The sequence below is a fragment of the Nelusetta ayraudi genome, unplaced genomic scaffold (genome assembly GCF_046127955.1).
Source record: "Nelusetta ayraudi isolate G7.1 ecotype Tasmania unplaced genomic scaffold, CSIRO-AGI_Nayr_v1 ptg000078l, whole genome shotgun sequence".
NCBI classification, from domain to species: domain Eukaryota; kingdom Metazoa; phylum Chordata; class Actinopteri; order Tetraodontiformes; family Monacanthidae; genus Nelusetta; species Nelusetta ayraudi.
The window spans coordinates 187,994-202,664 of record NW_027466128.1 but is presented as its reverse complement, the minus strand read 5'-3'; the positions used below and the strand labels follow the sequence as shown (position 1 = coordinate 202,664).

Below are 14,671 nucleotides of genomic sequence, written 5' to 3'. Positions count from 1 at the left end.
ACAAGGCTGTGTTTGTTCCGGGATGACCCTGAGGTGCTGCGTATGTGCGTACGTGTGTTGGTGTGTGTGTGAGAGAGAGAGAGCGAGGGAGAGAGAGAGAGAGAGGCTCTGTGTCTTTATTCGGGTCAGCCTGTATCCACAACGGGCTTGTGTGCACACACACACACAGAGAGGGAGAGAGAGAGGGACAGGGAGAGAGAGAGAGGGAGGGAGAGAGAAAGAGAGGGATGGAGGAAGAGCGAGAGAGAGGAGCAGGAGGTGGGAGGATGGGGGTGGGGGGGGGGGGGGGGGGGGTTGAAGGAGGGCAGGATGGATGTGTTTGATGGTTGACCTGACTAGAAGATTGGGAGCAGGGATCTGAGACCGACTACACTGGTTCTGCCCTGAGCAAACACACAAGCACACACACACAAACGCACACGCGGGCACACAAGTAACACGTGCGCGCGCAGACGTTACGGGCCACGGGTTGCACGTTGGAAAGCGCTCACGTGCGACAAGCGCGAAATCCGGCGGAAGAAGTTTTGAAGAGCTCCCGCGTCGGGCGACGCCGACATGAGCAACGCCTTCAGGCGCCGGTCTGCTGTCGAGTGTCATCTCCTGGGAATTCCACGGAAATTGAAAATGGCCATTCTTAACTTCGTCCACTTGCTCCACTTATCAGTGTATAGATGACACGATTTTGGAAATCTCCGCACTTGTGATGTCACAAAGGGCACCGCTATGTCTTCCGGGTCAGTGGCAACCGAGAGGTGTGTTTATCCTGCAGTCTGAAGCCTCCACTGTTTTTGTAGAGGGTTCAAACAAAGCAGAAAAAAAGCTAGCTAGAAAAACAAAGATCTGAAAATGGGGACGATCTGGGACCTCCGACAAACTTTCATACCTTGACCATAAAATGGACATGAAAACAGAGGTCAAGCATTCAGAACACCAAAGTGAGCTTGCTCTGGAGCACAACATTGTGAGAGAAAAAAAAAAAAAAAAAAAAAAAACACACAACAAAAGTGGCTCAAAGACGGAGGGGACTTGAGGACAGAGGCGCTCACTGAAACACAAAGATGGCATCCGGCCAATTTGCTCGGCACAGCAAGCAGGTGAGCTGCCCTTTGGCCCCCTTCATTGACCCCTGGATGACCAAGTGCAGAGGTTAATCAAGTCCCTACCTGTCCTTGGATATGCTGAGCCTCACTCCTTGGCAGCGCCACAGGCCACAGGTCAGATAAAGCCTGTCTGTATAATTGCTCGCGGGCCACAGGCTGGGGCGAAGGGGTGAAGGTGACCAAGGAGCAGGAGCCCAGTTCAATAGAGAAGCACCGCAGCGCCACGTCGAATGCAATTACCGCTGTGTGGTGTGCGCGCGTACGTCCATGTCTTGATGTTTATAATCAAGTCGGCGAGTGCCCGGGTGTGTGCGTGCGTGCGTGTGTGTGTGTGTCTGTTGGTGGGCGAATCCTGCAGGACGTTTTGTATTACAGCGCGAACACGGGGGGAAACAGGACGTCATCTACTAAACACAGCAAGGACAAGGATCTCAGTGGGCCCCCGTGGACAGACTGCAGCTGGGAAAAAAAACAAAAAAAAAAAACGTCCAGGGCCTAAATAATAGATGCTCCTCCTTTTAGCGGCCGCCCGCTGCTCCGTCGACAGCGATCGGATCTGCACGCGACGGTAAATAACTCCAGCGTCTGTGCCGCAAAGCCAATGTCGAGAGACGGGAGAAGATGATCATTTCAAGATTGCTGTGCACGGCCACAGGTGCTGAGTGCAAAACAAAGACAGGGAGATAAACAGTTAAACGTAAAGGAGTCTAACTGGAATAGACTAGCACACCCGTTCAGCAGCATGTCATTCCTCATCAAACTGCTTCCTGGGTGGAAAGAGCTGAGAAAAGCTGTTCCAATAAACTGCTTTACAGCCAGGGGGAAAGTTTCGTTGACTATCTCGTTGACTTGCCATTGGATGAGTGTGCGACGCATCACACAAGTCTAAAAGTCCCTCAAAAAAAGAAAAAGAAAAAGGGAGAAAAGTGTACCAGTAATTTATAAAAATAAGTGGTGCTTAATGAAAGGCGAAGCTCTGTTTTTTGTCCCATTTGCTCTTTTTTTCCCCCTTCTTCTTTCCAGGCCCTGCTGGCCTAATCCCAGCCAGCCAGCCTTGGGTGAACTCTTTGGAAGCTTCTTAAGCCCATGAATGTGCCTTTTGTTCCTGCCATTCCTCCGCTTGGCTGACAGAAAATAGCTAACTGGATTACTGCTAAAATTCAAAGTAAAGTGAACTCCCAAACTTCTATATGGCAAAGTGCTAAGAGGGCGCCACCTCCCCTCCCTCCACTGTCCTCATCAGCATCCCTCCGGCCGCACTCGCTACCCTTCCGTCCCTCCCTCCGTCCGTCCGTCCCTCCTCCACCACCGGCATCGCCCCCCCAAACATGGCCCAGTGGTGTGTGATCCGGAGGAGAGGAGAGGGATTAGATAAGGTTGAGAGGTTGCACACTATGAACCCGGGGCTAAAAAGTAAGATTCCTAAAAGCAGTTAAGAGCTTATTAATGTGTGTAAGGAAGCGTATTAATCAACTCAACTCTATCAGGGGCCTGGTGTGTCTTTGATTGTGTGCGCGTGCGTGCGTTTGTGCACGCGTGCATGTGTGTGTGTGTAGTTGGTTACTTGTGGTGAGTTTTTGGATGCGACTGCTCAAAAAAACAGTGAAAACACTTTTGTGAGTCTTCAAGGAATAAAGAAAATAATAGAGGAGCTCTGCATTTTATTTTTATCTTACTGCAAGAAGAAGAGAAACTACATTACGTGTGTATGTGTGTGTGTGTGTGTGTGTGTGTGTGTGTGTGTGTGTGTGTGTCTGAATGGCTGTGTGCAGGTGGTCTGGCAGCTCAGTGGGAGTTTGAGTGCGAGGTGTAGTGAATGAAAAAGATTGGTTCTGTAAAAAAGAAAAAAAAAAACAGCCCTGTTAAAGCAGTTTGATTTGATCTACCACCCACACCGACTAACAGAGGTGAGGAGCAAGACGCTCTCACACACACACACACACACACACACACACACACACACACACACACACACACACACACACACACACACATATACAAATGTCCACCACGGTTCCCTTTTTATTGCTCTTTTGAATGCAGGTGTGTGTGTGTGTGTGTGTGTGTGTGTGTGTGTGTGTGTGTGCGTGCGTGCGTGCTGTGTGACAGCTTACTCTGGTGCAGACAGAGGCAGAGACCCTAGGAAGCAGAGCGGCGCTGAAGGAGGCGTGGACGACAGGCGAGGTCACGCACACCATTGTCCTGCCGACTTACGGGTCAAAGGTCAAAATTCAAGGGGCACCAACACCAGGCGGACCCACCAACCCATTAATCTTTATTCCAAGTTCGACAGCCCTGCATCTAAGCAGGAGTGTGTGTGTGCAGCTGGAAAAGGCGAGCTCAGAGCAGGAACCGTTTTGGCGGTTTTCTATTAAAAGAAAATAAAGAGCCAGTAAGCAAAATCGTCGTCCAGCCCTCTGCTGTAAAATGACACTTCACTCAGTCGGCCGCTGCTGCTAAATCAATTCTTAATATGCTAGCATACAGAAAAGGGCCTAAATATGGCACGGGCTTCTGAGGTAATTTCCACCATTAGTCATTATGTTGTCCACCCCGGCGTCCAGCACACTGAGGAACTGAAAGGCAAGGCTGTTAAAGTGCACGGCGTTTCTGAGACAGCACATTCCTAAAGAGACACACTGGTGGTGCACGGTGGCCTTGTCTCACTGAGTCTGACCTCTTCCACCATGTATTATGCAGGCATGGGCAAAACAAGCCCAGCCTGAATTGTACGTGAAATATGCTCTCATATAAGGGCCGCCTGGCTTGGCTACTGTACTTTAGCACTTTGAAAATATGAGGTCAGGAGGGGAAAAAGAGAGAGAGAGAGAGAGAGAGAAAAAAAAAAATATATATATATATAAAGACAATATACAGACAACATATTAAAATATATGAAAGCACTACAATTTCAAGGTAAATAGGTTGTTGCCACAGACTCCTTTAAAAGAAGGCTTTAAAAGAATGCAGTAAGTTATAAGACATCTGGAAACTATCTGGAAATGCAAAAAACAAAACAAAACAAAACAAAAATCCAGAAATTTTAACTACTGAAAAAGCACCACAACTACATGGTTTCAGTAAAAACTGTTTACATGAGTGAAATAGTTTAAGTGTGCTTGCAAAGGTCATTTCTACAAGTATTTCTTAAAGTTTCCACCTATTGGTGGGCTTTTGCTCCACTACAATTTAATGTTTTTTTGTTGCCTTTCGCTCCTCGAAGTTAAACCAACTCAAATTACACTTTGTCGAAGCAGATATTTCAGTTGCTGCATTTTTTTTTAACTATGTGACACAGAACTAGACGGCTCCATCTGAACGACTGCACGCACACACACAGATGCACACAAACACACACTGAAACTAGACAAGTAGAATTAAATAATCTTAGTCATTTATAAAAAAAATAAATAAAAAAAACTCACACGTAAAACAGCATTCATACAGCTGCAACTTAACATGAGATAAAAAAAACAACTAAACAAATATATATCAAAACTGCTTAATGAAAAGAAAATATATTTATGCATCTTTTCAAGACGTCCGTGTCATTGTGTCAAGCGAACGGAACAGATTGCGCTGATTGAGAGAGGCGCGCACGTAAAGAAGTGTGACAGAGCAGGACAGAACTGCGGCTAATTATCCCTTATTAGTGTGTGTGTGTGTGTGTGTGTGTGTGTGTAAAGGTACTGCTGACGGGGGGAGTGAGAAAAGGAAAAAACACACGCGCACACACACACACACACACACACACACACACACACACACACACAAAAACACAGCGTTGACAGCTCGCACGCCACCCACCAGTCCCACAGCAGCCCGAACTCTTGTCAAGACACCAGAGACTGACGGATTTCACACACACACACACACACACACACACGGACATACGCACACATGAACACAGAAGCAGCAACTACCCACACACGCTAAGGTACATTCACATTCACTGTTCGGACGCTGCTGACCGTCCGCAACAAGAGGAGGGTTGGTTTGGTTTGGTTTGGCCGTCAGTGGCCCTTTTGTTTTGCTACAGAAGAGCGACAATAAATAACGCTAAAGAGTAAAATGTGTTCTGAGGCTTACGGCAAAATATGAAGAGAAAGACAAATGTTGACTTCTGATCCGACATGAAATGGTAAACGCATGCAGAGGAGGGGGGGCATTCCTTTGTTTGACCGCGAGGTAAATTGGCTGAGCTCGGTGCTTCCAGCACGATAAATGTATGTATGTTTGTGTGTGTGTGTTTGTGTGTGTGTTGGGGTCTGAAGTATGCATGTGTGTGTGTGTGTGTGTGTGTGTGTGTGTGTGTGTGTGTGTGCGTGCGCAATTGGGCGGTATGCGGTCAGTGCGGCTTGATAAGAATGTTGCCGCGTGTTTGCAGAGTGTGCGTCGGGGAGATAATAATCCCAGCGGTCAACAAGAGTGAAGGGCCGGAGCAGCGGTGACCAGCCTTCCATCTGAGAGAGGAGGGACGGAGGGGTGGGGGAGGGGGTGGGGGCGAGCGAGAGGCAGAGAGGGAGAGGAAGAGGGACTGAGGGAGGGAGGGAGGGAGCCATGTGGTTAACACTTGCTCACTGAGAGGCGACTGGAGCACGGCCAACCTCTTCACATACAGGCTGACCACACAAGAGCCTCTCTTTCTCCCTCTGCCTTCCCATCCTCCCTTCATCCCTTCTTACCTAACATTTCCTTCCCTTCCCTCCGACTCCGGCCGCCTCCCGTCTTCCTCCCGCACCTTCTTGCCTTTTTTTTTCTTCTGCGTCCTTCGCAAACCCAAATTCCTCCCTCCCACATTTCTCACCCGTGCCCCGTCTCCTACCTCCTCGCGCGACCCTGAGCTGTCACTCCCGTCCACCCCCGTGTCTGTTTTTTTTTTTTCCTTCCGTTCTCTCCCCCCCCCCCTCTGACAAACATCTAGCCTTCTGTTTTTCTCGCCACGTCCCTCTGAACGCTTCCTTCCCGCCGCCCGTCAATCCGCGACTCACCCGTACGGGGATCCGCTCGGTCTCCGTCTCCTTCTGCGGGTTACGGTACTTCTCGTAAACTTCCCTCCTCCGTTTGCCCTCTTTCTCATCTCTGCGCTCCCTCTTTTCAGCGGGTTCATCCAAGGGTTCGGTGGGAGAGGGCTTGGGAAAGGACTTGGCTGGCTTCTCCACCTCCCGATAGTTCTCGTTGGGGTTGAGCACCATGACACCGTAGCCCTCCTGCAAACAGACGAGAGCCATGTGAAGCTGAGGCACCGGCATTGTCTTTAAAAGGCACTTCAGGGGACCATCGTGTTCCACAGTCACACAGTCAATGCTTAGAAAAATAATTAAAAAAAAAAGCAAAGATCAACTCCTGTGCATGATAAAAATCAACTCAACATATTTGTGCAAGCAATTATTAAACACAAAAAAATAATGTTTTATAAAATTAGCCATGCTCAAGAAAAAGTAATGGAGCTATTTTGCTAATAAATAAATAAAAGACACCGCAAGAAAATACACCAACTTTGTGTGTGTGTGTGTGTGTGTGAGAGACAGACATACAGAGATATTTTAATCAAATTAATTATTTAGGAACTGTATTAGAAATTTGTAGAAAAACAGTTTTTCATGACCTTCAAATTAAAAAAAAAGTACATAATATATATACAGTACATATCATAATCTATATATATATATGTATATATATATATATATATATATACACATATATATATGTATATATATACACACACACACACACACACACACATTATATGTATATATATATATATATATATATATATATATATATATATATATATATATATATATATACATATATATATATATATATATATATATATATATACATATATATATATATGGCCAAAAAATCTAAACCTTCTTTTATACACTAGCATGTTTATTGGGAAAAATTCAAATCTCAACAAAAGAAATGACAGGAGGAGGCAGTGAGGAGAGAGTTGCTGCTGAGGGAACGACAAGTAAGTGGAGGGACAGGAATTCAGTGCCGGTGGTTTCAGTCGGTGAGGAGCATCAAGTGACTCCAAAGGCCACGTGTCACTTAATATCAAAGCAAATCGATCGTACCATCACTCAAAAAAAAAAAAAAAAAAGAGAGTCAGTATCAAGAGTACACACACACGATTTATCTTCTCAAGAGTGTGTGACTCGAAACACCCTCAGACAGCAGTTGAGTAACATGGAAATATAACAACGGCAGGAGCGTTCAGAATATGAGGTGGAAAAAAACAGAAAGAAAGTTGGTTTTAATCAATAATGCTGCTGGAGAGGGAGAGTATTGTGAGGAGGAGGAGGTTAACTTCCAGCCCTGAGGAACTTCTTCAACTTGGAAGGATTTTTTTTCTCTCATTATTTCATTTTGTTTGTTATTCCAAACACTCGGAGACTAAAGCAGGAAATTGGGAGAGTCCTGTTTCATTTTGCCCCCCCCCCCACCCCCTTCCCCCCATTTAATTTCATCACACACAAAAATATGCACGCGCGCACACACACACACACACACACACACACACACACACACACACACACACACACACACACGCACGCACGCGCACTAAAACGGACAAAAGTCATCAGAGTTGACACAAGACCTTTTGGGACGTATGAGAGAAAGGATGTATCTCTCAGCTTCCCATGCAAAGATCAGCATCACACACACACACACACACACACACACACACACACACACACACACACACACACACACACACACACACACACACACACACACACACACACACACACACGACAGCATGTCTCCACCGTCTTAATAAGTGTTAACACAGTGTGCCTGTCTGCTGTTGACACAGTGCGTGGGTGTGTGTCCCTCCCGTGCCCATCCTGATCAAACCTGCCACACACCCCTTCCCTTCGCACCTGCCATGTGTTGACAACCACAAAATGACACTTTTCCACTCATTCGGATTTTCATTTTTTTTCATTGTCCAACTCCAACTCCCCAGTCAAGGTCTTTCCTCCTTCCAACGGAAATCTCTGCAATTCAAAACGCAACGCTTTTAAAATATTAAATTGACTGAAAAATAATGACTGGAGAGCATAGTTAGGCCTTTTTTTTATTGTGGCAGAATTACTATGAAATTAGCCTTTAAATGTCACGCAAGACTCAACAAATTTATTTTAAAAGTCCAATTTCACCTTAAAACAATTTTCTGCTTCCTAATAGCATCTGCATGATGAGGAACTGAAGTTTTATATTTTACTACAAGGCTTTGGGCGTAATTACAGGTGATTTATGACTTAAGAAAAAAAAAAAAAAACTGTCCACACTATAGTCTGTATGGAAATTTTTTTTTTTTTTTAACATAATCTGTCTCTGCACAGCGATTTAATGAGTCTCCCTGTGTGTGTAGGTATGTGCCGGTAAAGATGTGAAACCGTGGAAGAGGATCTGTTAGTGAGATTTAATTCATCACTCCAACGCGGCGGCGAACGGGTTGAAAAAGGCAACAGCGTGTCCACGCAAGCGGGGAGAGAGAGAGTGGGAGAGAGGCAGGGCCCGCGGTGTAAGAAGCGAGAGAGAGGAGAGAGGTATCAGGGTTTATATAAACAGAAGAAAAAAAGGAAAGTGGCAGCAAGAGGAGAAGGAGAGACAGTGAGGTTTGGTCTCCGCAGATCCACACCAGCTTTGTGCCACTGCCCACTGGTGGCAGCCTGAGAAAACAGCTGACGCCACGACTTCAGGCTCCATCAAAAATAAGGCTTCAAACAGATAAATATCGGTGGGCAATAATGCTTCGGTAAAAAAAATAAATACAAACAAGAGTCTAATAAAAATGTACAGCGTGTTTTACACTAAAGAAGGCAGAATTTAGAAAAGAAAAAAGGACGTCGAGTCCTTGTGCGTCTTCCTCCTTCTCCTTAATCCAGGTTCATGAGGCCAAGAGTTAATGGTTTACCAACACTGGTGGCTTGTGACGCTAACCCTGAGTGGCTTGGAATCATGTTTGGTCTTCAGTGCTCTTAGCCCTAACCCCTTAGCGGTCACTCACCCTTCCCGGCCTTAAACACACTATTGGTAACCTCGAGTGGCCCTTTTCTTAGCCTTTACCACCGCACGCTAACGCCCCCGGAGCGGCCTGTAGCCTATGGTGTTTCCTTCTGGAGGCGCTAACACACCTAACCCCGGGCCGGCAGCGCTAACCCTTTCAGCTGCCCAGTCACCCAGAAGGACATCGCTGTAAAGGGAAGCCGTGTTGTCGGCGTGCTTAGTCTGGAGGAGCGGGGCTGCAGAGTTCACCTCCACGTCGGAAACCGTCACTTACTTGAACACGCGGAGGTCCGTGTCGGTGTCAGGAAGACATCGCTCTCCCTGACCAGACACTTCCTCCCCTTATTCTTCTCGCCCTCGGCCGAGTGTATAACAATAAGCGGCCCGGGCCTGGTCGCGACAGCACGGCTCTGTGGTCTTATCGCTTTGCGAAGGAAAACAGTTTAAGCAAACGGGACACGAAAAATAGTTTGAGCTGAGCCAATAATATATCCTGCAAAAAACTTTTGTGTTAAAGTCATTGTGCAATAGCAAAAAAAAAAAAAAAAAGACCAAAAAGAAAGAAAAAAGAGGAAGATGGAGCTTTAAATTAAAGAGACGATATTGAAACTAAAACCCGGCAATATAAACGCTATCCTGGGATCCCACAGCACAAATTTCTCCCACGGTGCTATTGTTGAAAATCACAGTTTGGTTTCTCGCTGCTAAATCTCTCCATACATCCTGCCAGAGAGCCTTGTTGAGTCAGGTCACTCGGTCTTTGTGTCCCCAGCTAACAGTTAAGTCTCCCCCACGTCTCGACACAGCGCGTACACCTGCTAAATCTGATCTTTGTGTCTTGATGTGCTGTCAAAGTGTGAATCTTACACAAATGCGCGTTGCAAACCTGGGGTCAGCGTGCTTTTTATGCTGCTAAATCTCTCTCACACACACTGCTAACATTGGGTCACGTTGCCTTTGTTCTATACACACACACACACACACACACACACACACACACACACACACACACACACACACACACACACACACACACACAGCGCCTCAAATGGAACGCACGCGCACGCACACACACACTCGGAGTGCTAGCGTTGGGTCAGTCTGGTCTTTCTGCGGCAGCACACAGGCTAAGTCTCTTCCCATGCCCTGTGTGTGCCCCCTGTGCCACCGCCACACTGAGTCCCTGCCCCGGGGCTCAGCGGTCAAGAGGGTCGCCCCGACCCCTTTCGGGTGGCGGTGGGGGGGCATCCCGACCCCCATCACCCCGCCTCGGACGCTCCTTAGCAATCTTTTGTCGGCCTGTCCCGCGCCAGATAGCGCAACAAAGGCTGCCGCTGCTACGGAAACCGCCGGGGCCGTCTCGTCACCGCGATGGAGCGGCGGCGGCGGCGGCAGCAAGCTCCTTTAAAGACGTCAGCGGTCCGTTTGTCTGTCCGTCCGTCTGTTTGCAGCTCGCTGACGAAAAACGTTTAATGACGAAAACCGAGTGGGACACTTCGTTTTCAGTCCCCTGATGTGGGTGAAAATGAAGCATTTATTGCGGTGTGACTGCCAACAGCCCTTGATAACGACGACTCACTCCGCAACTGAATTAGCCGCCGTTTGTCCAGCAGAACTTTGATGCTATCGGATGATTATTTCCCCTTCCAACTCCCATTGTTTGAAGGGAAAGCGGATAAAGGCCCGGCGCGTTCGCTCGCTTTACAGACGCGTAGAGTGCAAAGAAGAGTAAATAAGATGTCCTCCTTTAAGACGGCGCCGGCGCCTCTCTTTCTCTTTCTTTTTCTTCTTCTTAGTGGCGTTGTAATGAAATGAAATGTGTCTAATGTGCAGGAGTGGCGGGGGTGGGTGGCGGGGAGCGAGGCGGCCCGGAGTGAGAGGGTGTTTCATCTGTGCGTGCGGAGCTCGGGGGAAGCTTTGATGTGAGGGGCTCTCATGTGGCGAGCGGGGCTCTGGGCACGGGGGAAAAGGGACGGCACTTGACAGGTACAAAGCGCGGCTGATAGGGGTCACCGGTGCACGGAGCCGGGAGAGCGGACGGAGCCGGACCGCCTCGTTTGAAAAAATAAAATAAAAAAATAAAAAATCTTAAAGCGTTACGTGCGGCCGCGTCCTTTAAGCGTCGGGTGACGTTTTCCCTGCGCCCGCATCCCAGGCGGCCGGCATTGTTAGTTTTTTTACGATTTCTTTTCTCTCCCTCTGTTTGGCACCTATTAAGATGGAGTGAAAAAGCGCTCCCTCTCTCTGCCGCGCTTCCTCAGCGCGCCATTCGCTGCTCGGGCTTGACTGACAAGGGGGGGGACAGAGGGGAGGACGGGTCACTCAGCGTGGCACGCCCAATGAGAGGAGGGGAAGGGGAGGGATGTCTGCAGGCTACAGTCGGGTTCTGAGGGAGGCACAATGGCCGACTGGTGAAAGGCGCCGCGAGGGTGCGAGCGGCGGCGGCGGCGGCGTTAGTTAGTTAGTTAGCGGTTTACAGTTACCTGTGGCTGAGAAACCACGACAAAACCAGAGTAAATAAATAATGGGGAAGGCGGGGAGGGAAGCGAACGTGTGACGTGCGTGGGGCTCGGAGGCAGCTGGCGGGGGGAAGCTAACGCTGTAATAACACTGTTGTTCTGCCTCTCTGTCAGGGCCACCCTGCTCCTCGTGACCTTGTCTGTCTCCGTCGCTACGTGAGCGCACCCCCCGCCCCCACCCCGACTACCCAACCCGACACCCCCCCCTCGCCCCTCCCGCCCGGCTCGCAGGGCCCCTTTATCCATCCGATCCCCATCTTTTCTCCGTCTCTCGCCTTCTTTCCCACTCTCCCCGAGGCTGAGATACCACACAGATCGCACAGTAATGTCAGATTAAGTCACGGTGCCCCCCAAGCCTCCTTTTTTTTTTTTTTTTTTTTTTTCCATTTTAACACAGAGCAGCCGCCGCCACCGCCACCAGCCACCCAGGTGCTAGTCAAACACGAGGCCACGTTTCTCTTGGAGCAAGAAGCGAGGGGAGAGTCTTTAGGAAAAGACGTGCGGGGATCTCGGGGGCCGACGAGACGAGGCTGTCGTCGGCCTGTCAGCACGAAAAATCAATCGCACCGCCCGATAACAGGCGACAGTGCGGCCGGGGCGGAACGGCAGGGGGAAGCCCAAAAGAAGGAGCCAACGTGATTACACAATACGACTGAAGATCCGCCACAGTCAATGAAAATACGTGTTCAACTATCTTCTATTATCCCCTGTTTAACCCTCCGCTGCCACTCTGTTTAAGCGATCAATCGAGGGGCCGGCACAAATGTTTAACTACGTCAAGTAGGACCAAGCGTCGCATTACCTCCCGCCTGCCCTTCCCGGGGTAATTTTAAACAAATCACCCACCGCATGCCTTAAATATCTAACACATGCAAGCACGGTTAATTAAGTTTTACCAAATGGAAAAAAAAACCCTGACTTTTCACGTCGAGTTCAAAGACGGCGTCGGGCCGACCGCTTTCCCGCCGACGTGGCCGCGTGCTAATTCGGTCAAAGGGAAGAAGGCTTGTGTGCGGTTAACGATTGTCTCCCGCTTGATCTTAATGAGCGCCAAAATAGTTTGGGTCAGAGCGGGAGGGCTAACCTTTGGAGCTAGTCAAGTAGCTGCGTGGGTAATAAGCGGCGGCGTTCTTAACCTTGGCATGGATTGTCGGGCCTCATTTGGATACTGTTTATACGTGGCGCTGAATATTTATAAATAAGTTCAAAGTGGGAGCGGCGGGGTGGAGGAAGTGAAGAGAATAGCACAGCTTCTGATCCCCGATGCCTCCGCTTCTTTTCAAGCGCTCATTTACATTTCTTCCTCTCCCGTCTCGCTCCTCCCGACCCGTCTATTTTCAGCGCCTCTCGGCGGCGGGACAGGCACCGAGACGCGTTGTGTAACTCTCTTTCCGACGCTGACGAGGCCGGTTCAGGAGCCGGCTGTTGAGCCGTGCACGCGGGCGGCGGGGCGAGGCACCCCGCTCGCACCAGAACCCGCTTCATCTGCTCACAGCACGGAAGGCGAGGGGGGGGTTTGGCGGGGGGCGGGCAGGGCTGCTAGACATGGGGGTGGATGGAGCATTAATCACCGTCCAGGTGGAAATTGTCACAGGTATTGATCGTGCAAGTAAATGTTACACAAGCCATTTGTCATTTCTGTTTTTTTTTTTTTTTTTTGCTTAGACGGAAGAGCAGCGTGCCAATCGCAAAGATGAAGCTGTGAACGTGAAGGCAGCGTCCGCGGTATTTCGAGGCTCGCCGAGATGCACCGTCGTTGGGGAAATCAGCCCCTCCCCCCACCCACCCACCTGCAAAGAACGTCCTTAGCAGATTATTGAATCAATAGCGCGCAAGGTGTGAAAAATATTTTCAATATAGTTTAATATTGGAGTATCAAACATGCTGCTTGCCACAAAACAGGAAATGCACTGAGCGGGGCGAGCGCTCGTCCCCGCAGAGGCAAAGCTATGGGGAAATAAATACAGGAGGCTCATTCTGACGCCGTTAGCATTTTGATTTATATATTCCATATTGTCTCCCCTAAGCAAACACATGTATTTTTAATGAGGGCACAGAGAGATATAGATCATGGAATGATAGGTGCCTCCCTGCTCTCCTGCCAAACTATTTAATGTATAAATCAGGGGAAGTGTGAGTAGAGGGGGGAGGGGAAAAAAGACACAAACTAAGGGAGGACAGGAGAAGTGGAAGGGAGTCCTCAGAGCAGCACCGCCCGGACGGAGGGGCACGAGTAACACAAACACTGACGGAAAGGTGACAGACGAGTCAGGAAGTTCCCATTTCTTTAATGGGACTTCATTTTCAGATTCCAGTGCGGAGCCTCATCACAAAAATAACTATCAAAGAAAGAAAAAAAATGGGCTCATTTTGTCTCAGGTTGACACTCAAACGGATCTGATGGTGTACCTTCAACACATTGGGGGTGGGGACAACGACGAGATAGCTGAGGCCTGAGAGTCAGAACGGAGGTAGCGGCGCCCTTTAACAAATCACAATGTGCAGAGCCACATTTTGACACACTTTCTGAAAAGCGGGCCAAGCAAGAGAAGCAGAGCATTGACTTTACTCTAACCTGGGAAGTTCAATGACGCACTGAAGATTAATGCCACACAACATTGGTAAACGTTGCGGTTTTGCACAATACGACACTCCTTATAGCAGCAGAGGAGAGCTTAATGCAAAGAGAAAGGCAATGATAAAAAATATGGCTATAAAATGTCTGGCCATTATTCAAATGTCTCATTTTGGAAACGAGAGCTGACAGAATCTGGGGATTCGACCGCTGCGATGACAAGAAAGGCACCCGGTGAGACCAAAAAAAAGAGGGGGGTTTTCCACTGAAGCAGAGAAATCCTGCAAGGTTGTAAAGTCTTGAGGAGCACTGTCCCCGAATGTTTCTACTTCACCATCTGGACAGGTGGTTAGTGCGTTAACACACGAGTGCAGGGTGTCAGACAGCGGGCCATATAAACAGACTGGGCCAGTCGGGGTCATGGGCAGGACACGGCAAATACAGGCGTG

General features: G+C 48.6%; 1 protein-coding gene across 3 annotated transcripts in view; it reads right to left on the bottom strand.

The window, feature by feature from the left end:
• Positions 1–14,671, bottom strand: part of arb2a (ARB2 cotranscriptional regulator A) — a 138,322-nt gene that overhangs the window by 77,501 nt on the left and 46,150 nt on the right. For all 3 annotated transcript variants that reach the window (XM_076043864.1, XM_076043863.1, XM_076043865.1), the window contains exon 7: positions 6,092–6,310. In XM_076043864.1, the coding sequence (XP_075899979.1) occupies positions 6,092–6,310 (219 nt within the window). The remainder of the gene's footprint in view (positions 1–6,091; positions 6,311–14,671) is intronic.